Source organism: Protomyctophum bolini (genome assembly GCF_963924005.1).
Source record: "Protomyctophum bolini genome assembly, chromosome: 19".
Lineage (NCBI taxonomy): Eukaryota > Metazoa > Chordata > Actinopteri > Myctophiformes > Myctophidae > Protomyctophum > Protomyctophum bolini.
Genome location: NC_137880.1, coordinates 37,366,794 through 37,392,084, shown reverse-complemented (window position 1 = coordinate 37,392,084; position 25,291 = coordinate 37,366,794). Strand labels below are relative to the sequence as shown.

The 25,291-nt window shown below is 41.7% G+C and overlaps 1 protein-coding gene across 2 annotated transcripts in view; it reads right to left on the bottom strand.

Moving 5' to 3' along the window:
* Window positions 1–20,871: 20,871 nt before the first annotated feature.
* flvcr2b (FLVCR choline and putative heme transporter 2b) overlaps window positions 20,872–25,291 on the bottom strand; it is a 38,748-nt gene continuing 34,328 nt past the window's right edge. For both annotated transcript variants that reach the window (XM_080790921.1, XM_080790920.1), the window contains exons 9-11: window positions 24,966–25,018; window positions 22,738–22,888; window positions 20,872–22,441 (exon numbers count right to left, since the gene is read on the bottom strand). In XM_080790921.1, the coding sequence (XP_080647047.1) occupies window positions 22,802–22,888; window positions 24,966–25,018 (140 nt within the window). In that variant the 3' untranslated portion in view covers window positions 20,872–22,441; window positions 22,738–22,801. The remainder of the gene's footprint in view (window positions 22,442–22,737; window positions 22,889–24,965; window positions 25,019–25,291) is intronic.

Sequence of the window (25,291 nt, the reverse complement as noted above, 5' to 3'; positions counted from 1 at the left end):
TGCGAATGACCGAACTGGCTGGATTACCGTATTAATATCAGTCAGTCAGTCAAAGCCAAGGAGAATGTTACAATACTAATTCACCATCGAGCAGCCTCTGCACTGTCTGAATGTCACACTAACATGATAGCAGGATAAAAACGGATAACCTGTCTATCCATCCATGAGCAACATATTATCTATCTAGCTCTGGTCCATAGCTCTAATGTGTTGCACGTATTAGAGGTATGGAATGGAACAGAGCTACTATCGATCTATCTACAAAGTATTAGCATAAAACAAATTGATTATATATATTATATGAAAACAAACATAACAATGATATATGATGAATATCACTATTTTGTGATAATTGCTGAAAAGATAGTGATATAATATTTTGACATTATTTCCACCCCTACCTCATATCACTTCATTAAAGAAAAATCACACCCATGTTAAGTGAGGGGCGCTCTTGTCATCATACATCAGATATCATCTCATACTGGCCAATCAGAATGCCTGTTGCCTGTGATTGATTAGCTGATTTGCTCGTTTACATATGACATACATTTTCCCTTCAATGTCAATGGCGTTTAATTTATGTCATATTTAGCAGAATTTTGACGAAATTTCTCTGTTGATCGTCAATGGCTCATTTTGAGATGTGTGGGGACAAAGGCTGTATATAGGAGGGGCTAGCGGCCCTTAAAAATACATCATTTTTCATCGTGCTCCTAAAATAATTTGTGTGCTACTAGATTTTTCAACTTAGGCTAACTTTGGAAAAAAATGCTAAGCGTCGAGCCCTGGTGAGGACCTATTATATGAAGATAGGTTGAAAAGTGGTGAAGTGGTCCTTTAACATCTCCCAAAGCAACAAAGCCTCCAAAAGACCAAAACAACTGCACGTCATTCCGTTGAACAGTAACACCATGAGCAGCAGATGTTTGCGATACACAATTCCTTTATCTGTAGTATACTGTATGTTGCATGCATGTTTGAAAGCCAAAGACCTTCTTGGCTGAAAATGAGCGTTGGAAGATACAACAGATAAAAAACAGATCCAGGTGTGACACTACTACAGCTATTAAATTGGGTCTTAATATGACACGAACTGGAAGGGGTATAACGTTGTTCAAAACCACTCTAACATCCAAAACAAATAGCTCTTTTGTGGCCTTGTTGGTCCCGGGATGTTTGATTTGAGACAGCAGCAAAGCAAAAGACTACAGATGTGAGGTGGAAAATAACACCAGAGTGAACGAACGGTTCTCAAGCATGAGAATATAAAGATGAAGCTTTTTTCGGGGAGTTTTGATATCAAACTAATAAAAGTCATATGGAGAGAAAGAGGACTCGGCGGTCGGTCCGCGCTGGGGATTGATGTGGAGAGAGGAGGGAGAGGGATCGTGGCAGCGTGGTGTTTTACTGTTTTCCTTGTGCTGTTGCGAAAACAGACACCATGGAACTCCCTGCCAGTAGCCACTAGCCAGCCACTTCATAATGCACGGTTTTTAACCCATTCTGACGTGGGAACGATTCTGTAACAGTCTTCTACATCCTGACAGTTTTCTGAAAAAGCTATGTTTTCTATCAGTCAGTCGTTCTTCGATTATTTTCAAAAATAGCAGACCTATACAAGCTCGTAGCGCGCCACCAAGTGGCGCGCTACGAGCTTGTAGATCTGCTATTTTTTTCAATAGCTAAAGCATAACGTAATGCTAACACCAAAAGGGGTTCCCGCCTAAGATGGGTTAAGAAGCAAATGAGCGTGACATCCAAAAGCAACTTGCTAACCTTGAACCCTTTATATATCTGCACGATCTGCACTAGTATACTGTATACGCATTATAATAAACTGAACTGTCCTACCTGAGAAATGGGGACATTCAGTAAAACATTTACGATTATAAAAAAGCATTGCTTATCCCATTTGGACTTGAGGCCGATTCTACAAATGCCTTCTAAATCCTGACAGTTTTCTGAAAGTGGTTCTCAAACATTTTCATGTCAAGGACCCCCACTAATATATGAAATTAGCTGCCGACCCCCATCTGAAAATATGTTGTTCCAGTGACCCCCCCAGAAGCAAAGATTTTAGTTCAAAAAGTTCGCTCTGAAAGAATATATATACGATTTTTCAAAAACAGCAGACCTACAAGCTCGTAGTGCTATGAGCTTGCAGATCTGCTATTTTTCCAATAGCTAAATTATAACATAATGTTTAAAACACCAAAAGGAGTTCCCGCCCAGAATAGGTTAAAATATGAACCATTACTGTTTACTTGATTTATATCATTAACAGGTTAGAGTCCTGGCTGTAGAAGAAGTTGCCCTTCCATTTCTCAGTCACTTTATGTAAAACAAAAGCCAGTTCAAGAGCATGAAAAAAAGGGACTTCCGTCAGATCACTTTTCAGTGAGAACGGCCTGCCGAACGGCCCCAATAGGCTTCAAGCTAAAAACCTCAATTTCCTTGCAAATCCCGAGCAACAATATTGGTTTTAAACCAGCAAAAGCATATTATGTCATCTCGACAGAGAGAGATGAGGGACCAAGAGAATAGGAGGGGGGGGGAGGGAAGCTTCATAAAGAAAGCATTAACACATTAAGGGCGGGATGCCCTTTTGGTGTTAGTGTCATGCTATGCTTTAACTATTGAAAAATAGCAGATCTACAAGCTCATGAGCTACGAGCTTGAAGGTCTGTTATTTTTGGAAAAAAAATCGAAGAACGACCGACATGGAAACATAGCTTTTTGCAGGAAAGTGTCAGGATGTAGGAGACATTTTTTAGAATCTGATCTCAGGTCAGAAAGCATTAACACCCACAGCCATGAGACCAGGAGACAGGACTGTATGGATGTCAGGCCACACGGTGCATCGTGCTGCCTGGCGGGTCATCGCCCCGATTCACGCTCCACCGACCGCACAAGGCTGTCCGTCGCACACCGACAATAGGCCCAAACCTTTTCATGGCATGGACCCCCAAATCGACACTAAATATGCCAGGGTCAATATTTTACGTCTCTAAAGCAGTGATTCTCAACCCGTTTAATTTCAAGGACCCCCCAGTTAGACATGCATTAGTCTACGGATCCCCCGTTTAATGGCATTTCTATCTCTGGGACCCCCAATTTATATTGTAAAATCATTGAATAATTTAACTCTGAGAGTGTATATATAAATGGAACCAAATGGACCCGTTATAGGCGTTATAGGGTCCGTTTGTACACTCTCAGAGTTACAGACCCATAAGGGTCCATTTGGTTGCAAACTATCATTTAGCTGGGGGTACCCCCTGGAACTCCCTCAAGGACCCCTGGGAACCATTGCAATATAGGCGATCTACAAGCTCACAATGTGTCACGGATCCAAAAATATTTTGGCACATGAAGTTATGTCAAAGACGTCAAGGCGTCAGAAGTCAAGGTTTTGGTATTAGGACCTGCCAGCCTGGCCCTGCATGGCCAATAGAGACATGTTATGATGTGGACTGTTATAATCTGATCGCCCATGGCTGTGTACTGTACTTGTACGTGAGATCACAGTGTACTGTGGTATGTATTGTGTACTGCCTGAACTGTAGCATACTTTATAGTTAGGCTACGAGAGACATCTCAGACAGCAAGGTCAGCTTGCTGCAGTTGGCGGTTATTATGTCTGATATCTTGTGGTGACGTCAGTTGGGATCCAGCTCTATATAATGTTCCCGTTGTGTGTAATAAACTTTGTGAGCGTGATACTGTCTCGTGTCGCGTTATTGTTCTCCCGGGCCCGTCGACCGCTGTCGCCGTACCAAAGGTATACTTCAACCGGATTGTCACACACCACCCAGAACCACACACTACCTGTCTGTCAGAACCACACACCACCCAGAACCACACACTACCTGTCTGTCAGAACCACACACCACCCAGAACCACACACTACCTGTCTGTCAGAACCACACACCACCCAGAACCACACACTACCTGTCTGTCAGAACCACACACCACCCAGAACCACACACTACCTGTCTGTCAGAACCACACACTACCTGTCTGTCAGAACCACACACCACCCAGAACCACACACTACCTGTCTGTCAGAACCACACACCACCCAGAACCACACACTACCTGTCTGTCAGAACCACACACTACCTGTCTGTCAGAACCACACACCACCCAGAACCACACACTACCTGTCTGTCAGAACCACACACTACCTGTCTGTCAGAACCACACACCACCCAGCCGGCACACACTACCTGTCTGTCAGAACCACACACCACCCAGAACCACACACTACCTGTCTGTCAGAACCACACACCACCCAGAACCACACACTACCTGTCTGTCAGAACCACACACCACCCAGAACCACACACTACCTGTCTGTCAGAACCACACACCACCCAGAACCACACACTACCTGTCTGTCAGAACCACACACTACCTGTCTGTCAGAACCACACACCACCCAGCCGGCACACACTACCTGTCTGTCAGAACCACACACCACCCAGAACCACACACTACCTGTCTGTCAGAACCACACACCACCCAGAACCACACACTACCTGTCTGTCAGAACCACACACCACCCAGAACCACACACTACCTGTCTGTCAGAACCACACACCACCCAGAACCACACACTACCTGTCTGTCAGAACCACACACCACCCAGCCGGCACACACTACCTGTCTGTCAGAACCACACACCACCCAGCCGGCACACACTACCTGTCTGTCAGAACCACACACCACCCAGCCGGCACACACTACCTGTCTGTCAAACCAGACGAGGGTCCAGGGGCAGCGGTGGCCGAACGGTTTGCGGAGCGGTCTTGATATCGGAAGGTCGCTATAGTTCGTATCCCCGGACCGGCACGTTAAAATTACCACAGCTGAAGTGCCCTTGGACAAGGCATTGAACCCCTACCATGAAATGTTCTATATGAGCAGGGCCTGGCTGTAAACAAGTTCTTGAGCTTAGTCCAGTTACCCTGCAGGGTAAACATAGTACCTTTCCTTTCCTTACCAGACGAGGGTCCAGTACTTTTACAACAATGTGGACCAAGGCTGCGTTTTGAAATGTGTCTTCGGGGTACAGGGAGGGACTGAAAAACAAACTATGACAGTTTTGAGGATTTGTTCATATCTGATGAACGGATGAACCCGATGTGCTGTATAATATATGATAAGCTTGGCAATTTAAAGGCCTTTACAGTTTGAGCTTATACACAACTTGTTTTATAGCATTAAGAAGAATTGTGCTGTAAAGCATTACATTTAGACGTGCTTTCAGTGAACCCAGCGATGAACTCGGGGAAAAACCCTCTCTCAGTCCAGCAGCATAGCGTTATATCTACAACAGTGGTCTGTGTTTCTCTGGGAAGGATATCTGTTGCATCATTTCAGGATTTTTATGTGGTGACTGTTGATTTGAAGGGAAAACAAACAGAACCCATGGCTGACGCTTTAGTGTAATTGCTGCCTGTGGTTTAACCCATTCTGGGCGGGAACACATTTTGGTGTTTTGAAGCATTATGTTTTATACGTTATAGCTATTGAAAAATAGCAGGTCTACAAGCTTCTTGTAGGCCTGCTATTTTTGAAAAAAATCGTGGAAAATGTGCCTCAAATCTTTGAAATATATATTATTTCAGAGTGAAATTTTTTACTCAAATCTTTGCTCCTGGGGGGGTCCCTGGGAACAACATATTTTCAGATGGGGGGGGGGGGCACGGAGGCATATCACATATAATTTTTGGGGGTCCTTGACATGACATATTGAGCACCACTGATACAGAAACATAAATGTTTTTCAGAAAACTGCCAGGATTTTGAAGGCATTTTCTTTTCTTTCGATGTCAGGCCAACATGGGTTAACATGATAAAACCTAATAAGTTTTATTACATCAACACCCAGAGGGTAAAACAGGGGTAAAGATACAGCGCATGCAAAGCCTATAAGAATAATACATCTCTCACCGTAGTATTGTGATATAAAGCACTATTTGAACCAGTAAAAACAAAACAAGAAAGTATTGTGTGTTTGAGAACGAGACTCAATCTTATACAGATGCCAGATGCTTTGCGAGGCAGCCACATACACATGCATACAGTTCTGCAGATACACTCACACTTAACCCATTTGGACCTGATGGCCATTCTACAAATGCCTTCTAAAAGTTTTCTGACAAAAACCCGTGTTTCTATGTCAGTCGTTCTCAAACATTTTCATGTCAAGGACTCTCAAAAATACCCCCATCTGAAAATATGTTGTTCCAGGGACCCCCCCCCCCCTTCCAGAAGCAAAGATTTGAGTTCAAAATGCTCACTCTGAAAGAATATATATTCTAAGATCTGAAACACATTTTCACGATTTTTTTTTTAAATAGCAGACCTACAAGCTTGTAGATCTGCTATTTTTGAGTGGTGCAACCACTCCAAGGAACAGCAATGTCCGTGTGTACCCAACTATGTGGCCATGAGCACGAGAATGACTATTAGAACCAGTAAGGGGCGCTGTTTGCCAGAAACAGAGAGAGATAGTGCTGCACTGTTGCCATGCTAATATGAGAGAGAGAGAGAGAGAGAGAGAGAGAGAGAGAGGAGGGGGGGAAGGGGAGTTGCACCACTCAGTTCACACACAAAAAGGGGTTCCCGTTCAGAAATAAATGGGTTAAAAACAATCGTCACTTAAACTAAAACACAACTAGGATATTTGACTGTTAAAGTGACAGACCACAGATCCATAGCAGCTACAGCGATAGGTAACCGCAGGGTGTGGTGGGAGTAATGTCTTGTTCAATACATTCCTCCTGTAAATCCATGTCTTTGGAGGAGGAGGTGGGTTCAGTATAGTTGACTTCACCGTGCCAGACAAAGACGGTTGCTGCTGCTGCTGCTGCTGCTACACAATGGTTGGACTTAGCGGCAGTATTATTAGCCCTTCTAGACCTTGGGGTCCATTCTACAAAATGTCTTCTACAGTTTTCTTGAAAAACCCATGTTTCTATGCGTCAGTCGTTCTCCGTCATGTCAAGGAGCCTCAAAAATGTATGTAATTGGCCACCGACCCCCATCTGAAAATAATATGTTCTTCCAGGGACAAAAGTTCGCTCTGAAAGAATATATATATATATATATATATATATTCAAAGATTTGCACTATATACATTTACGATTTTTCAAAAATAGCAGACCTACAAGCGAAATTATAACATAATGCTTAAAACACCAAAAGGGGTTCCCGCTCAGAATGGGTTAGTATTATAAGTCACTAAACTGACCAAGCTGTTTTTTTTGCTCTTGGTGATTTGCGTTCACAGTTTCCCCCCCCCCCCCCCCACCAAGGTATCTTTTTCCAAAGAAATGGCGTTTGTTTCACCTCACTAAAATCAAAACATGCACAGTTTACATGTTATTAAGCCAAGGGCTAAACGGAAGACAGATGGATAGCTGACGTAGCATAAGAGGTTCTCTGACTCATACCACCTGTTTTGCCCAATAATGAGATAAGTGGATGGACGGGTCGGTTCGGGCCAGACGATACTGGATCAAGTGTAAAAAAGGGTCCAGAGAAAAAAAGTACCAGGTTTTCAACACAAAGTAAACGAAAGCAGGAGAAAGACGTTCAGTTCCAATTCCAAAATAATAGCCCTGCACACTCCATTCTGACCCGAGATCAGATTAAAAAAATGTCTTCTATACATCCTGACAGTTTTCTGAAAAAAAGCTATGTTTCTATGGCAGTCGTTCTTCGATTTAAAAAATAATAGCAGACCTACAAGCTCGTAGCTATGAGCTTGTAGATCTGCTATTTTTCAATAGCTAAAGCATAACATAATGCTAACACAAAAAGGGGTTCCCGCCCCAAAATGGGTTAAGACTTAAGAGTTGCAAACTGTAGGACAGAAGTATCAGGTCAGGAGGAGGCGTTTTCAAAAGTATAGGATAGTGATGACTTGTTACCTTAAACTGCTGAGATGTGGACATCTGAGTGGTATTAGCCACTTAAAACACTATTAACTTGTAAACCTGACCTGACCTGGCTCCACTCTTTTTCAGTGGTGCAACCACTCCTTATATAGACTGTCACAGTCCCGCCCCCCTTTCATGACAACGAGAGACCCGGGAAAAGAATAATTCCACCGTTCATTTTCCTCATAAGACTTTTCAAAACGTATTTATTTAAAGACGTTTACGCCGCGGACAAAGACGACTGGAGTTGTGACAAATCATGACAATAAACACAATGTTTTGGGAGTGACGAACAAATAATTTGTAGGAAGAAAAACAAAACAAAGAGTTGTAAAAACCTGCCTTTTTTTTTTTGCATCTTTCTAATTATTTGTTCGGCCCCAAAACATTGTGTTTGTTGTCATGATTTGTCACAACTCCAGTTGGCTTTGTCCCCGGCGTAAACGTCTTTAAATAATAATAAATGTTAGGAAGGGACTAGTGGACAAGAGATCCAGTATAAGTCATTTTACACTTGGTTGCATGCTGACAAAAGCAGATCTACAAGCTCACAACGCAAGTGAAAAAAAAACAGTCACGAGTCACGACACCACCAAGGCCCGCCAAAACACATTTTGTTCGACAAAATCACCTGTAGATTTAGTCGACTAAAATCTTATGATATTTAGTCGACTAAAACTAGACCAACACTAAAACATTCCAGGTGACTAAAATGTGACTGAATAAACTAAATGAAACCTATTCAAGAGACTACGACTGATGACTATAATCAAAAAGTTGCTGCCAAAAACAACACTGGTTTCAGAGACACTGAGCAGTGATCAAAAATCATTCTGGGCTGCAAGTTTATGATCGCTTCCATGAATGTACAATAAAACACTATATAGACATTTTTGTTGCTTACAATTTCGGAGAGACCACAGCGGCCTTTATCGGATTAACATTAATTATCCCATTCTGAACGGGAACCCATTTTGGTGTTAAGCATCATGTTATGCTTTAGCTATTGAAAAATAGCAGATCTACAAGCTCATAGCGCGCCACCGAGTGGCGCGCTACGAGCTTGTAGGTCTGCTATTTTTGAGAAATCGAAGAACGACTGACATTTTTTTAGAATCTGCTCTCAGGTCAGAATGGGTTAATCAGACCCAGTGTGTGTCCAGTGGAAACCTCGTATGAATCTGATCTCGGGTCAGAATGGGTTAACAGATTAAGAACAGGAATATAAACTGTGTGGAACAGTATAGAACTAGAAGTATGTGCGCAGAGACCATTGTTTGCGTTAGTGGTGCGAGAGGATTAAAAGTGGAATGCGGTGTTATGGGCCAGCAGCAGCAGCTGCGTTTTGGTGGATCACAAACAGGGTGTGTTTCCTAACATCCTCCTCCAGCAGAAAGGCTGTCACAGTTTGACTGAATCCCATTTATCACAAATGTTTCATCTTCACATTCACAAAAAGTGTTTCTCATCTCATGAAAGAAGCACTTTATTCGTTCCCTCCGGGCATGGGAAAACCAAACCACCGTTCACCCAAAGGTTGGTTATGTAGCCCCGCGTCATCAATCAGTGCCCATACCCCAGGTGGGGTTGGCCAAAGGAAGTGTAGCGCCAAGGATTACATTAGATAAGTGACACTGGGTGAAAAAAAATAGGTTGAAAAAGCGTGGGATACTCTAAAACTACCTCCCCCTGGCCAGCCGGGGCGCCTGATGGAGGGGAAAGGAACTGGTCGGAATAACGTGTCCCTTCCACGCGCTACGTCCGGACGGGGAAATTCCCCTCTGTCAGGTGAAAAGAAGCAGCTCCTCATGCATAGAAGGAGGCATGAGGTCAGTCCGCTGCCCCCCCAGGTTGGCAGAGGAAGTGTAGCGCCCAGGATTACATTAGATAATTGGCACTGGGTGATAAGAAAAACTGGGTTACAAAATTGTGGGATAAAAAAAAGAAAAAAAAAGAAAAAGCGTGGGATAAAAATGTAGACCAAAAAGAAAAAGTGGGCATCAGGCAGGTCTACTCTGCAACACCTTACCTTACACCCTCATTTCATTCATGGTTCAATATTAATTTGTTCAGCGTTGTAAATGTTGATCCAGTTCAGGGTTGGCTGTGGAGCTTGTCCCAGCACGCACTGGAAGCGAGGTAGAGAGACCAGTGTTGTTTTTGGCAACAACATTTAGATTTCAGTTTTAGTCACAGTCTTTGGAGTGAAACTTCATTTAGTTTGAGTGACATTTTAGTCACCCAGAATGTTTTAGTGTTTTGGTCGACTAAATATACAGTTTATTTAGTCGACTAAAATGTATTTTGGCGGGACTCGATAGACCTGGACCACACAGGCCAACACAAACAGACAAACAGAGGGAAAAAAGGGAAAAAAAGATAATAGTGAAAATAGCAGACAGCTTGTAGATCTATTTTTGCTCATTTTGAATAAAAATGTATGCAACATTTATTTTCTTAACTTGACACACAATTTCCCCAAAATAGGTGTGCCAGGTATAGCTATATAGGGTTAATGTGGACAAAACGCATTTGTTATGAAACTGTTAAAATTATGAAATAAGGAAAATGAACCAATATGGACCATGTCTTCTCAATGTGCAGTCTGCAATTAAGCTCATGCATAGTTATTTTGTTTAAGGTTTAGTATAAAGTAAAGTATCTAGAAGTTATTTTTTTAATAATAAACTTGTTTTCGGTTCGGTGAACGTTGAGATTCTGACATTTACAAAAACATACAATTCCAAAACATTTTTAGGCGACCATGAAGGCTGACAACAAAAATGCGTCAACAGCACACTGATGTGTGTGATCATGGTGTCGTGTACTGTAACTGTAGTAATCTTGTGGTACAGTAGAAAATAGTACTGCTACTCTGATTCCAGCTACTGCTACCACCCCCTCTCTGCAGGGGGTGAGACCCTCTCTCTGCAGGGGGTGAGACCCTCTCTCTGCATGGGGGTGAATCACAAAGAGCAGCCTATAGCATTTAGTCAGTCTCCTTCTGCCATTACACAGTCTGTCTCTCCACCGCCAAAAGACCCCCTGCAATGCCTCCTTGTGGCCATACAGGGTAACTGGATACTTTGCCGTCCCAGAGCCTTATAGATATGGACAGAGTTACGTTCACCTTATGGGGCTTAGTTCAGTCCAATGGTCCTGCTCTCCTACATTCTATTGAGAATGGGGGACAACCAACTGGGACATGTCCTGGACTGGAAGTATAGGCATACATGCATATCTTAAATCCCTCTATTTTATTCTGCACGTCCCTGAAGAGAGATATACTCAGGTCAGGTTAGGCCTGGAGGAGTCACTTCTATGAGGTGGTAGAACTGATGCAGATGGAGGAGCCAAACACAAGATACATAATGTGGTTGGTCTGTGAATGTGGAGGCAACACATAGACATCAAAGGAGGCTTCAGCACCTGCCCTTTTACCCGTCTGTAAAACATCTGCCCTCTCCAGACCACATATGCAGCATTTACTGACGGTGAAAGAAATGCAAATGCCACTCCTTTCCTTTCCATGCCATGCTGGAAGGCAGCATTCAGGAGAATAGCATTTTTTTTCTCCAAAGATCTCCAGTAGATAAAGAGTGCTGTGTTAAGCCCCGAACATAGCTGATCTACAAGCTCTCTGAATCTCTCTGAAGTCCCAAAGAGGACCCAGACATTGTGGGGGGCACATAAGACAAACATGGAGGAAGCATTGCCAAACCTTTAATCACAAGCAGATCAAACCAGGATCTCATGAAAAACAACCATAAGCTAGAATAGATGCATCTATGGTCTCTCTCTCTCTCTCTGTCATCGTATCAGTGCCAAACTCTGGGGATCTCAAAACCTATAACAACTACTGTGGTACCAATCTATTCAGGGCCATATGGAGCCTACGGTACCAAGCTGTCCTGGTGAATTAAAACAGAAAAACCCACTCCAGTGAGGCATGGCATGACATGACATTTGTTATCATGATTTGTCACAACTCGAGTTGGCTTTGTTAGGAATTAGGAATTATTAGGAATTATTTCCTGGGCCTGGCGTCGTCATGAAAGGGGGGAGTGCGATGGTCTATTGTCCAGAACGTTACTATTAAGGACAACTTTATTGCTCATTTCTCACCAGTTTTCACGTTTGCTTAAAATCCCTACAAATAATTGATGTGAGCAAGAGGGTGATCACAACTTTATCAAATGTACTTCAAGATAAGGCAGACACTCTGAGACAATGTCCACGAGAACTTTCATATAATGAAAGTTACTGACACAAAGACACTCTCCAGTATTAGACAAGGTTCAAAACAATATAAAATCCCAAATATTTGACAAAACCGCCTACTATGGCATGATATGATACAGATTTGCACACACTTTAGTGTGTGTTTTGGGCAAAAGGTTGCCCGTCACATGAACCTTTCAAATCAGGTCTGACCATCAAGCTACAGTAACAGAGTCGTATAAATATGACTTCATCCATTTAGACCTACAGTATGTTTCAGTCGTTCTCAATCATTTTCATGTCAAGCACCCACAAAAATATATGTAATCAGCCGCCGACCCCCATCTGAAAATATGTTGTTCCAGGGACTCCACCTGAAGCAAAGATTTGAGTTAAAAAACGTTTGCTCTGAAAGAATACATATATATATATATTCAAAGATTAGCGCCACATTTTCACGATTTAAAAAGAAATAGCAGACCTACAAGCTCGTAGCGCGGCACTCGGTGCCGCACTATGGGCTTGTAGATCTGCTATCCAGAACCACTGTTTGTCGATGACCACTTTGGCCCCGGGTCAGTGAGCACTTCCCTATTGGATTTCTCCGGGAAGCAAAGTGGGAACAGTGACAGATCCACTGTGACAGAGAGCTTAACCCACTCTGAACGGGAACCCCTTTTGGTGTTAAAGCATTATGTTATACTTTAGCTATTGGAAAATTGCAGATCTGCAAGCTCACAGCGCGGCACCCGGTGCTGCACTATCTTTGCTTCTGGGGGGAGGTCCCTGGAACAACATATTTTCAGATGGGGTCGGCGGCCAATTGTATATCATTTTTGGGGGGTCCTTGACATGAAATATTGAGCACCACACTGATACAGAAACATCGTTTTTTTTTTCCTTTTCTCGACATCAGCCCTAACTGGATTAAATCCAGGCCATTTCCACCATATAGCTTCCTTCTGGTTCACAGAGTTCAGCTGAAAACACAAATATTCTGTCCCTTTTTTTCTCCTAATGAATCGTTAAACTATAGAATGGTAAAGAATTAATTTAAAAGTTAAATTGTTATAGGCACCACATGTTATAGGTATTACATTTCATAGTCCATGCCATGTCTTATTTTTTCTGCAAAAAAATAAATTCTCAAAATATACAGTTGGATATTGGGTTCAAGTATAGCCCACTACAACTGCCATGATGTAGCGTTTGTTTGAATGTTGTATATTATTATGTGGATGTGAAGCCAAGAGGATTCTAATTCTAACTCAAACATATGCCTCAGTCAGTGCCACGTGTGCCAGTTAAGAGGTATAAGACAACTTTGCCAAAACAATTAATACTTTGACAGTCACTATTAACAGTCGTCAATCAAGGTCATAGAAATCAAAGTGAGGGATATAACTCTTAGCCCATACTGGGCGGGAACCCCTTTTTTAACCCATTATGTTATACTTTAGCTATTGAAAAATAGCAGATGTACATTAAGCTCATAGTGCGGCACCGAGTGGCGCGCCGCGCTATGAGCTTGTACAGTAGGTCTGCTATTTTAGAAAATTTGTGAAAATGTGCCGCAAACCTTTGAATATATATTCTTTCACAGAGAAACGTTTTAACTGAAATCTTAGCTCCCGGGGGGGGGGGGGGGGGGGGGGGTGGTACAGTAGGTGGCCAATTACATATTATAATCTTGGGGGTCCTTGACATGAAAACGACTAAATAAATATAGGGTTTTATCAGAAAACTGTCGGGATAAATTTCGTCGTCAGGTATAAACGGGTTAAGGTTAAGGTAATAACAATCATGACAAATGAGCCTTTTGCCTGTGCTTGTTGGGAGAGTGACTGAGGGCCGCCGTGACGTCGTAGACTAGCTGGTTGAAGGGTTTCTTCCTCTAAATGGAGGACATAATGCCACAGTGGGTGATTGAATCCAGGCCCTAAACGCTCGCCTGCATGGACACTTCTGGGACGGAGTTTCCAACAATCCAAGGAAGGGGACTTCTTGGCGTATTCTGTGTATTTTCCACCCTGATCCCCTGCTTGGCACACAGGCCTAAATAACACATTTTGACCTGATGTCGAAATTAAAAAAAGAAATGTCTTCTAAATGCTGTGAAAATTTAAATTATATGTATTTGCCCGCCAACCCCCCCATCTGAAAATATGTAGTTCCAGGAACCCCTCAGAAGCAAAGACTTGAGTTAGAAATGTTCGCTCTGAAAGAATATATATTCAAAGATTTGTGCCACATTTTCACGTTTTTTTCAAAAAATAGCAGATCTACAAGATCAGGTATAGCGCGGCACCAGGTGCCACGCTACGAGCTTGTAGATCTACTATTTTTCAACAGCATGACATAATGCTTAAAACACCGAAAGGGGTTCCTGCCCAAAATGGGATAATAAAGCATTTTCTTTACCAACGTCGCTGCCTGGGGTTCCCTGTACTGTGTGTACAAACACAAGCCCTGTTGTCTCTCCAACCACAAACGCAAACTGTTAATAAATATTTCAATCAATCAATCAAAAGTGCTACTGTATCAGCTGTATGTCCATGTCAATATTCCACATTAGGTTTATGCTGCATGGGGCCCCCGTTTTACTTAAAGTTTTATTGCATCATGATCACGGGGTGCAGTGGGGTGTGAATAAAATGTGATCACGGAAAAGCAGCGAGCGATGAAGAAACGTCCATTCATGGAGCCGTTGCACCAGCACCATGTTTGTTTAACTATACCGTGCAGGTTAATCTAGCTCCTCAAAGGGTCCTTCATTCTGGCGCTGAGCGTCGGTGCCAAGGCTCACAAACACACTGCGCTCTGATCGGAGACAGCCTGGCTTTGAAACCCCATGCAGGCCCGACAAGACCCACCGTGCAGGGACGGGGCAGAGGGCGTTAGAGGGGCAGGGGCTGGAAGCCCCTTAAGACGGCCACTTTTGGACAAGGAAAAAAAGCAAAACATAGAATGTTCTGCTTTTTTTTCTTGTTTCTTGTTAGCTTGAGGCAGCGGTGGCCGAACGGTTTGCGGAGCGGTCTTGATATCGGAAGGTCGCTATAGTTCGTATCCCCGGACCGGCACGTTAAAATGACCACCGCTGAAGTGCCCTTGAACAAGGCATTGAACCTCCTCTACCATGAAATGTTCTATATGAGCAGGGCCTGGCTGTAAACAAGTTCTTGAGCTTAGTCCAGTTACCCTGGGTAAACATAGTACCTTTCCTTTCCTTAGTCCAGTTACCCTGGGTAAACATAGTACCTTTCCTTTCCTTAGTCCAGTTACCCTGGGTAAACATAGTACCTTTCCTTTCCTTAGTCCAGTTACCCTGGGTAAACATAGTACCTTTCCTTTCCTTAGTCCAGTTACCCTGGGTAAACATAGTACCTTTCCTTTCCTTAGTCCAGTTACCCTGGGTAAACATAGTACCTTTCCTTTCCTTAGTCCAGTTACCCTGGGTAAACATAGTACCTTTCCTTTCCTTAGTCCAGTTACCCTGGGTAAACATAGTACCTTTCCTTTCCTTTCTAAACAAATTAGTTCAACACCCAAAATACTGTGTTCACGTTCAGGAGACTTTGGAGGGAAAAAAAAGCTATTCTCCTGAACGCTGCCTTCCTTCCGCCATGGCATGGAAAGGAGAGGAAAGGAGAGGCATTTTGCGTTTCTTTCACCATGTAGTAAACGCTGCATTCGTGGTCTGGAGAGGGCAGTTGTTTTACAGACGGGTAAAAAGGGCAGGGGGCTGCAAAGAGCCCCCTTTTGATGTCTATGTGTGCCCGTCCCTGAGCCTATAACCCTGTATAAGGTACAGACAATTGGACCAAAATGGGGTCAATTCTGAGTTAAATTAACACTCAGGACTTTTTTGCACTATACGGGCCGTGCCTGCTTTCATACGGAGGAGGAGGAGGGGGAAAAAGGTAAATCAAAGGCTGCTCCTTTCATAAATACCTCACTTGTAAAATGTCTACTTGTACAAGTTTTTAAAAAAAATACTGAGAAAAATGTTCCAGACGCCCTGCTGCTGGCCACAACAACGTGCCATTGACCGCAGCTCGGGGCAGTTTTATCTAACACACACACACACACACACACACACGCACACACACACACACAGTAATGGAGGTTTCGATTTCTGGATGGGCGTGTGTGTGTGTGTGTGTGTGGGGCACTATACAGTAAAAGCCAAAACGGTAGCTCTGCTCAATGGTGGAGGAAAATTAAGTGATTTTCCCCCTATTTACAGACTGAGCTGGGTCCCCCCCCCCAACCCTCCCCCATAGAAATAAATAAATCAGCTACAGCCTATAGGGAACGCCTGGAGAAATTATTCCACCAAATGCAGCAGCTAATCAACAACACAGCCACAACAGGGCATAAAAACACTTGTGTGTGTGTGTGTGTGTGTGTGTGTGTGTGTGTGTGTGTGTGTGTGTGTGTGTGTGTGTGTGCGTGTGCGTGACCTACTATAATGCCTGGGCTAAAATGTCAGCACTTAGTGTTGCTCTCTAGTGTTGCTTAATTACTTCCGACTGCAATCATCACAAACCACATGCCCAGCAAGAAGAGAACCTATAGAATGATCTGTGGCTACTATGGGAATTCAAGTTGGAGGGCTTTCCCAGCCATGGGACGGTGGTGACCAGAACGCTCGTCCCAAAACAACACACTCTCTTGGCCTACAGGATGAAACCTGGCTTCTATGTACTAATATGAGAGGGAGGGGAGACTACTTACTTTGAGATGATTTGGACCCACGGCCCCATAATGCAGTGACTGTCTCTCACATCAAGCACTTCTTCCACTGTGTCTTTTGACCAGGACGTGATTCCCAGTCCCCCTGCCCTGCACATTTCAGAAGAATACACATCTTTAGCACAGGAGAACACAAGTCAAGTCAAGTCCAGTTTATTTCTAGAGCACATTTAAAACAACCAAGGTTGACCAAAGTGCTGGAAAAACAAACATATATACAGTAGGCAAAAATGCACAAGAAGATACAGTAAAAACATTTTTCACGAGTAAAAATAAAATAAGTACAGAACAAAACTGTAGAATGGGAGAGAGCACAGCAAACACATGATTAAAAAGTGGGTTGAGGGGCATATGGTGTTAAAAGGCCTGGGAGAACATTATGTGTGTGTTTTTAAACGAGATTTAAAAAAATGTCCCATAGAACGTGCAGCTTTCACAACTAGTGGCAGGGCGTTCCAAACGTCTGGGTGCAGCCATACAGAACAGTGATATACAACAAAAACAAACAAAACAACAACAAGTACAAGTACAGTACAAACTGACATGGAATGCAAACATACCCCAGATGTGACATAATTATATATCAGTGTTGATTTTGTCGACTAAAAACTAAGGCGAGAAATGTTCGTCGACTACCTTTTTTCACTGACATAGCTATAAGCTATGATGACTAAAACTAAGACTAAATATACTGACAACTTTTAGGTCTAGGCCAGGAGTATGTATAGGCCAGACCAACATATACTTCACACAAGTGTATTTGTTATTTTCCATACCTATGTTTGATTACTACTTGTAATACTTTGTCTACTTACTATTTCTATATTATCTTTGGTGAGAACCACATATAAGGCAGCCCTCCACATGGGTTTCTTTTCTCACCTGCACATAATTTCTCTTTGATTGATGTTACCCTTTTTTTTATTGTGCGAATTGACTTCAATGAGAGCTGGGTGGTCACTCAGGCTTGTGTGAAAAACGACCATCTTTGAATGATTGTGACTTTTGCCAAATTATCAGTTTACCTATGATAATATTAAATAATAAGACGGCTAAAGAAGCACATAATGTCATGTCAGTCAAGCTGCCATTAATTAAGCAGCAAGCTAAATGGCTAACCGATATCAGGAGGTGGCGCCAGAGTCAAAGTAGTGATATGAATAATACTATATACAGGTCAAACCTTTCAATTGCCGTAAATTCATGTGGAGGTGTATAAGTATCTTAGTATCGTAGTATAGTTTGTAAACTCTGTACGCTGCTAGCCTGCTTACCTTCCTTGTTGCTTAAAGTTGTTGTTTGTTGTTAAAGATACCAGCAGTATACCTTCCAGGGGTCTCGAGCTGAAAAGGCCCATGAATGATGTCTTGTTGTGAGTTTAGAGTATAAATATAAAAGGTTGCGACATTGGACCTGCATTAAAGCAGGGCCGGGCAGAAGTAGAAAATTATCTTACATTACATTCATATTGTAGCTTTCTTAAATGTTCATAAAGTCCACATGGTGACTAGTGACGTTAGCATTAGCATCAGTGCTAGTCCCAGCAGCAGCATCACCTGTCTCGTCGGTCTCGTCGCTGTCTGCGTCTTCATGTGGTGGTTTAAGAAAGAAGTTTGAAATAAATGGAACCTTTTTCAGTAATTTAGCCGTCTTCGCATCCTTAATTATTATTTTTTGCTTTCCTCTTGGAAGAACCGCTCGCCGGCATATTGTCTTAATTTGTCTATGTCTCAAATCTTACAAAACAAACTTAAACCAAATTGATAAAAGCCCGCCTCAATGCAGTCACAAATCTGATTGGACAAAACACAGCCGGATGCCGGATGCAGGTAGTGTAGACGGTAGCAGGCAGGTATATCAAAATAAAATGTGGTTAAAGTTAACCGTCCACAATTTATTTATAATATAAATTATCACCACATCACCTTAGTATGTCAAGCTTAACAGCTTGATTTTGAGCTTCTACTGCATTAATGATAACAAATAAATTTCATTTAATTTCACTAAAGCCCAAGGCCAATAAGGGTAACAATTAAATACAAATACAAAATATGTAATTTTCTCAACAATTATGACAACATTTATTTAAAGTAATAAGTGATGATAGCCTATATAAAGTTTTTGGTGCTGCACAAAAAAAAATCACAATATTTAATTATTCATAATATATTTGAGCATTTTGAGGCAACAACATATTCATATTTGCAAATCTGCCTGAAACAAGTAATCAACATAATAATCCATTATATTTCTAGTCCTTAGCTTCAGGAAGGAGCTAGCTTGAACTGTGCTATTATTGTTAGGTTAGGTGGCTCTATTCAGAAATATATATGTACCTATAACTCCTGGTGGTCAGGGACGGGTTGGGAGTGACTCCCATTAACTTACAGCCTTCAAGGCCCCCGGCGGCATGTGGCCCCTCCTCAATGGGACCTCTCAAAGTGGGCCCCTTGAGGACCACTGCTTCACAGTACGGTGGCGCAGTGGTCCGCAAAGGGCCCACTTTGACGCCCAGCCTGTAGGGCCCCCAGCCCCCAGGAGCCTGCGCTGCGTTTGAGGCTCAGACCGAGGGAGAATACAGAGCAGAGGAGGGGCCCACACACATTTGAAATTGGTCCTCAAAGGGCCCACTTTAAGGGGTCCCCAGTAGGGGACCTCCAGCCTGAGGGGTGGGAGAGGCCGGGCTCCAGGGGCCCTTGTCAGGGCCAACTGAGAACAAATGATCTTACATTACATTCATATTGTAGCTTTCTTAAAAGTTCATAAAGTCCACATGGTGACAACAGACATGTTAATGAACTGATCTGCTAGTGTGGAGAACCTGCAGGATATAGCAAGTAAAGTTGATGGGATTCTTTCAAGTGGCAACATTACCCCCTTGTGGCCATTATAGGGAAACATTTTCTCGTTGTAATGCAAAAGACATAAATTAATTTACCATAACACATTTCATTTAAAATCTATGGTGGCATTGTGGTGAAAGGCTGTAGAAAGTGACAGTGTCCAGGAACCAATCCAGATTGTTTATTTTATTTATTTTTGTTTTTTGTATAGGACTTCACAAATGTATTGCCTCATCATTTATATTGCCATTTTCCAGCCCCACCCTGATACATAAAGCAATGTCTGACATTCTAGTGGGGTAGTAGGCTATAGCCTATGTTATGATAACGTGGACTTATGAGAGGATCTGTACGAGCTAGCTACCAACATCAACCTGTCCAAAGCCTGTGTGGAAGGTATCCTTCTTTATGGTGCTGAAACATGGACAATGAGACTCACCTCCTCACCATTCCACTAAAGCTCAGATTTATGGAGGCATCATTCTTCCCATCTCAGTTGTTGTGGCAGAAAGAAGACTCAGTTTTGCTGGACACTGCCACAGAGAAAATCACACCCGTGTGAACTGAGTGCTGCAACTCCCCCCTCTCTCTCTCATTAGCAGGCAACGCCCCTACTGGTACTCATAGTCATACTGGTGATCATTAACGTCGTCGGACATTGCTGTTCCTTGGAGTGGTTGCACCACTCAAAAAAAGACCAGGTCATTTTGGATATTCTTCTGTGGAGACTACTCTGCCTGCCCGTCAAGAGGAACAAGACCTCTCAATATTTCCAGGTGTTCTGAGTAGGGACACAGACAGGACTGAATGTGAATTAACTTGGTGTGGAAGTAACTAATTAACTTGGTGTGTGACTCCATAGCAGTGAGCAACAGAGACCAGTGGAAGCAGCTTGTGTCACAGATCTCGAGGGAACTCGAATCATGATGATGATGTACTTTGCATTTGGCACATGTGACAAAACAGTTGTTTTTCTGTGGCGTGTTTTACACTTTACAGTACGTGATGTGTCCTTTGACGTATACTAAATGCCAATGATCATGAAAGTAATGCAAAATTATGGATGGTATACGAAATAAAAAACCAACAAACTTAAAAAAGTATTAAAACAAGTTTATGGCAAACAAAATGACACCCGTAATGTACAGGTCGTCAGCATACCAATTTCATCCAATCAAGAGACAGAACTCATACAGGATACAGTAAAAAAAAGAAATGGCAGGAAAATTTGAAATGGAACTGGAACACTAACATTTAATCTGATAAATTGTTAACTATCTACAGTGCACTGATTGGACGAAATTATAGTGACCCAACTGAAAATATACACTATATAGCAATGAATCATGATAGTATGGATATAACATTTTAAAAAGAAACCGTTTTCTTTTAACCAAAAATATATATACTTCACAGCATCTTTAACCGGGAACCACTGTTGGTGTTTTAAGCATTATGTTATACTTTAGCTATTGAAAAATATCAGATCTACAAGCTTGTAAATCGTGGAAATGTGTCGCAAATTTGGAATATATACTGTGTATTCTTTCAGAGCAATTTCTTTTTAACTCAAATCTTTGCTTCGGGGGGGTCCTGGCTGGAACAACATATTTTGACATGGGGGGTCGGAAGCCAATTACATTTTTGGGGTCCTTGACATGAAATAGGTTGAGAACCACCGACATAGAAAAAGGTTTTTCAGAAAACTGTCATGATTTAGAAGACATTTGTAAAATCGAGGTCAGGTCTAAAAAAATATCAATGTGATAACTAAACTACATACAAAAATAACTCAAAGGGTCTGATATTAGTATTGATGATCCAAGCGTTATCAAATGCAATAAAAAGTACATTATTGTGCTTTATCAAAAGTATCAACTTAAAATGTTGTACAGATTGAATTTTAGTAATAAAAAAAAATATTCAAACTCTAATAACTTTTTTATATAAAATACCTTTAAAAGCATTGAAATCATTAGGAAAATATAAAGATTGTGCATTTAACTTTCATAGTACAATAATTCATGATTATTTAGATGCAAAACGATATCAAAACGTTTGATAAATAACACAGACAAAACATGGATATACTACTAATTAGGCGAGAGTAGTTAGTAGTTACACAGACTCTTCAATTATGGCAGGGGAGTTGGGCTGCAGGGACGTGCAGCTAGGGGGCGCTGCAGGGACGTGCAGAGAGTGTTAGAGGGGCAGGGGCTTGCGTCCCGTTAAGAGGGCACTTTTGGACAAAAGTTGCGACAATAGCAGATCTACAAGCTCACAACGCGTCGCGCTGCGAGGCGTTGAGGAGCTTGTAGATCAGCTATTTCCGGGGCGCAACCCAGCACTCTTTAGCTAGTGGAGATGCAGTGTACGATTATTATTTTTTATCCTATGATTTTTATTTTTTATCCCTTTTTGATGTCTGTTCGTGCACGTCCCTGGTTGTCTGTAAACACGTCCCAACAGTCTCTCCCTCAGCTTCACATTGTACAGGTAAGGCAAGTTTTTGGTGATTTTGACAGTTTTTTTTGTTCATTAGTGTGTATGTATTGTACAGTATGGATGTACAGTACAGTACAGTATGGATGTTTCCTTGCCTATAGCTTTGCTTCTTTGAGGATTGAGGGTGCCGGTATGTTACCGTCCTGATAATCTGAAGGCCACTGTTAATGAAAACACAGATATGTTAATTGACATTACAAAACACAAAATACTTTGCTGGATGATGTCTGAGCTTGGTATTAAAAATGCATTAAAATAGGCTATAACTCCTCAAAACTTAACAGAACCTAGAACAAACGGTAAAAAGTTAAAAACACGCGTTTGAAAGGCTCTTAAGACAGGGTGTAAAGTGTTGATCGTGTGGATGGAGTGTTGATAATCAGGACAGGGTGTAAAGTGTTGATGGTGTGGAGTGTTGATAATCAGGACAGGGTGTGGTGATTGAGGGTGCTCCTACCTGTGCCCGTCAGCTTGTCGAGCTGTGATTTGAGGATTTGTTTTTTTGTGAAGGGGTTAATTGATCAAACTTGAGGAGGAGGAGACGGAGGAGTCGGTCCGGCGATTAAGACCGTGGCTCCATATTCCTGATCCTGGATCAGCCTTTCAGCCTAAAACAACAGCTAGTGGTCACTACTGGTTTAAGGGGTAACAGATGGCTTGAGTTTACAGTGACGTGGGATGAAGTTATACCGTGAGCTGCAGATCTAAGGGCTAGTTCTGTCCCATACCTTTTTTTATTTATTTTTTTACAAAACAGCTTGAGTGCCAACTTTCTTATGCAAACCTTATGTTCTATAGTACTTGAAATATGTCATATTCGTTGCTGTCTGGAGGAAACCTCATAACTCCATTTTTGAGGGGTTTTTTATTCCATAAATCAGTGCTATTGAACCCACTTTACGTCTGTGTGTTGTTTCGGAAATATTCAACCAATGGAAAGTAGTAAAAAAAACACTTTGGACAAAACCTCTTAACTCCATTGGACCCTCAAACTGTCTGCTTAAAGCATCTAACTCCACCACCTCTCCCCTCTCATGCAAGTCATTGACACTATATAAAGTCACAACACCAACTTTGATGAGGCAGTGGTGCTTTGTTTTGAAAATATAAGGTTTTCTTAATTTCCTGAAAAATGTGTAATTTTCATTTCCTGACAAATGAACATTTTGGAGTTAAGAGGTTTCTTCCCGACAGCAGATATATATATATATATATATATATATATATATATATATATGTGTGACTGATGTCACAAACAGGCCACATGACATCCTTCAATTAGAACCAAACCATTCCCATGTCATGAATTCCCAATCGTGTGTGGAATGGATCGCGGGAACCTTCTGCTCACTAAAGCGAATGATTAAAAATGATTTAAGTTGTCTCAATGAATTATTAACCTCCTGAGGCCTAAAACAAATCGTTAGCTTTGCAGGTAAAGGGAAGAAACAAGATGAGTCTGTGCTCCTCACCTCAGCAGTTTAACTTCACCCCACATCATGGTCATGGATCCCTATACTTTAACAGGTGTCATGCAAATACCCTGATTATTCTGCCCTCATCCACAATATAACAACATCCCTTGACATACTGTCCTTGACAAATGTTTTAACCCATTTTGGGGCGGGAACCCCTTTTGGTGTTTCATTATGTTATACTTTAGCTATTGAAAAATAGCAGATCTACAAGCTCGTATGTCTGCTATTTTTGAAAAATCGTGAAAATGTAGTGCAAATCTTTGAATATCTATCTTTCAAAGTGAACGTTTTTTTAACTCATATCTTTTGTAGAATCATTCCCAGTTCAAAATGGGTTAAACATCAATTTGTCACAACAGTATTTAATATCACCTACTCTTACTTATACACATTGGTCTCAGTTCCAATATTCCCAGCATGCTAATCAATAAATAAATATCTATATATCTATGCAAGTGTGATTCATATTTCAATGCTATCCTTCAGACATGAAGCTCCTTCACCCAGAACTGCTCATGCACTAAAACACTGAGATGCACATACCACCAGAAAACCTCTAGAAACGCTTCGCTTTGAGTAGCATGCAACACTCTTTAGCTTTCAGTAGACAAGACCTCACGCATCACTCTTTAGCTCTGAACAGGCATGCATTACTTTCAACAGGCATGCATCACCCTTTTGTTTTGAGTAAAGGCATTCATCACTCTCTCACTCGAGTACACACGTCAAAACAAACGAGACACATTTGTCATTGGATCTTCACAAACATACCTACATGGGGTGATCTATTTCTGATTCAAAAAGGTGAATTTAGCCACGTGAATTTACACGTGTTGCAGCATGCCTCCAAGGTTATTTTTGGAACAGCAAATGTTCCACATGTAATATTTAGCCACATGTCCTTCATGCAAACGACATGACAGACAGACAGACAGGTTTACCATGCCTGCACCTGTCCAATACACACACTGGGTCACACATACTCACTTAGTCAACCGGGCTAATTCATTCATTTCAAATTAAATATATGAACTAAAATGTCAACTTCATATAATTTTGTGATTTGTAAAATGTGTTATGCTGCTAGGTGAAGCATAGTTAACCATAACTCTTTACAAATGTTTTACTTTAAGTATCATTAAGGCAAATTTATACTTTTTTCAATTAGACCTTTTTTCAGTTTAAAACGTCTCCCTGGGTCACTTACTGCTGCCGTGGCCGCGTTGGCTTTCTGTCTCCGCAAGTCCGACTTGATGAAGCCTGCAGGAAATAAAGGACATTTAATTACACGACATTATAATAATAATAATAATAAAGCACAACTAACAGAGAACAGTATAAATATGATGTGAGACGTGTGAGAAGTGTTGATTTCGTCGACTAAAACTAAGACGAAAAATGTTCGTCGACTAACCTTTTTTCACCAACGGAAACGTAAATGAAAACTAAGCTGTGATGACTAAAACTAGACTAAATATATTGACGATTTCGTCGACAAATAAAAACTAGACTAAAATGTTAGGAAGGGACTAG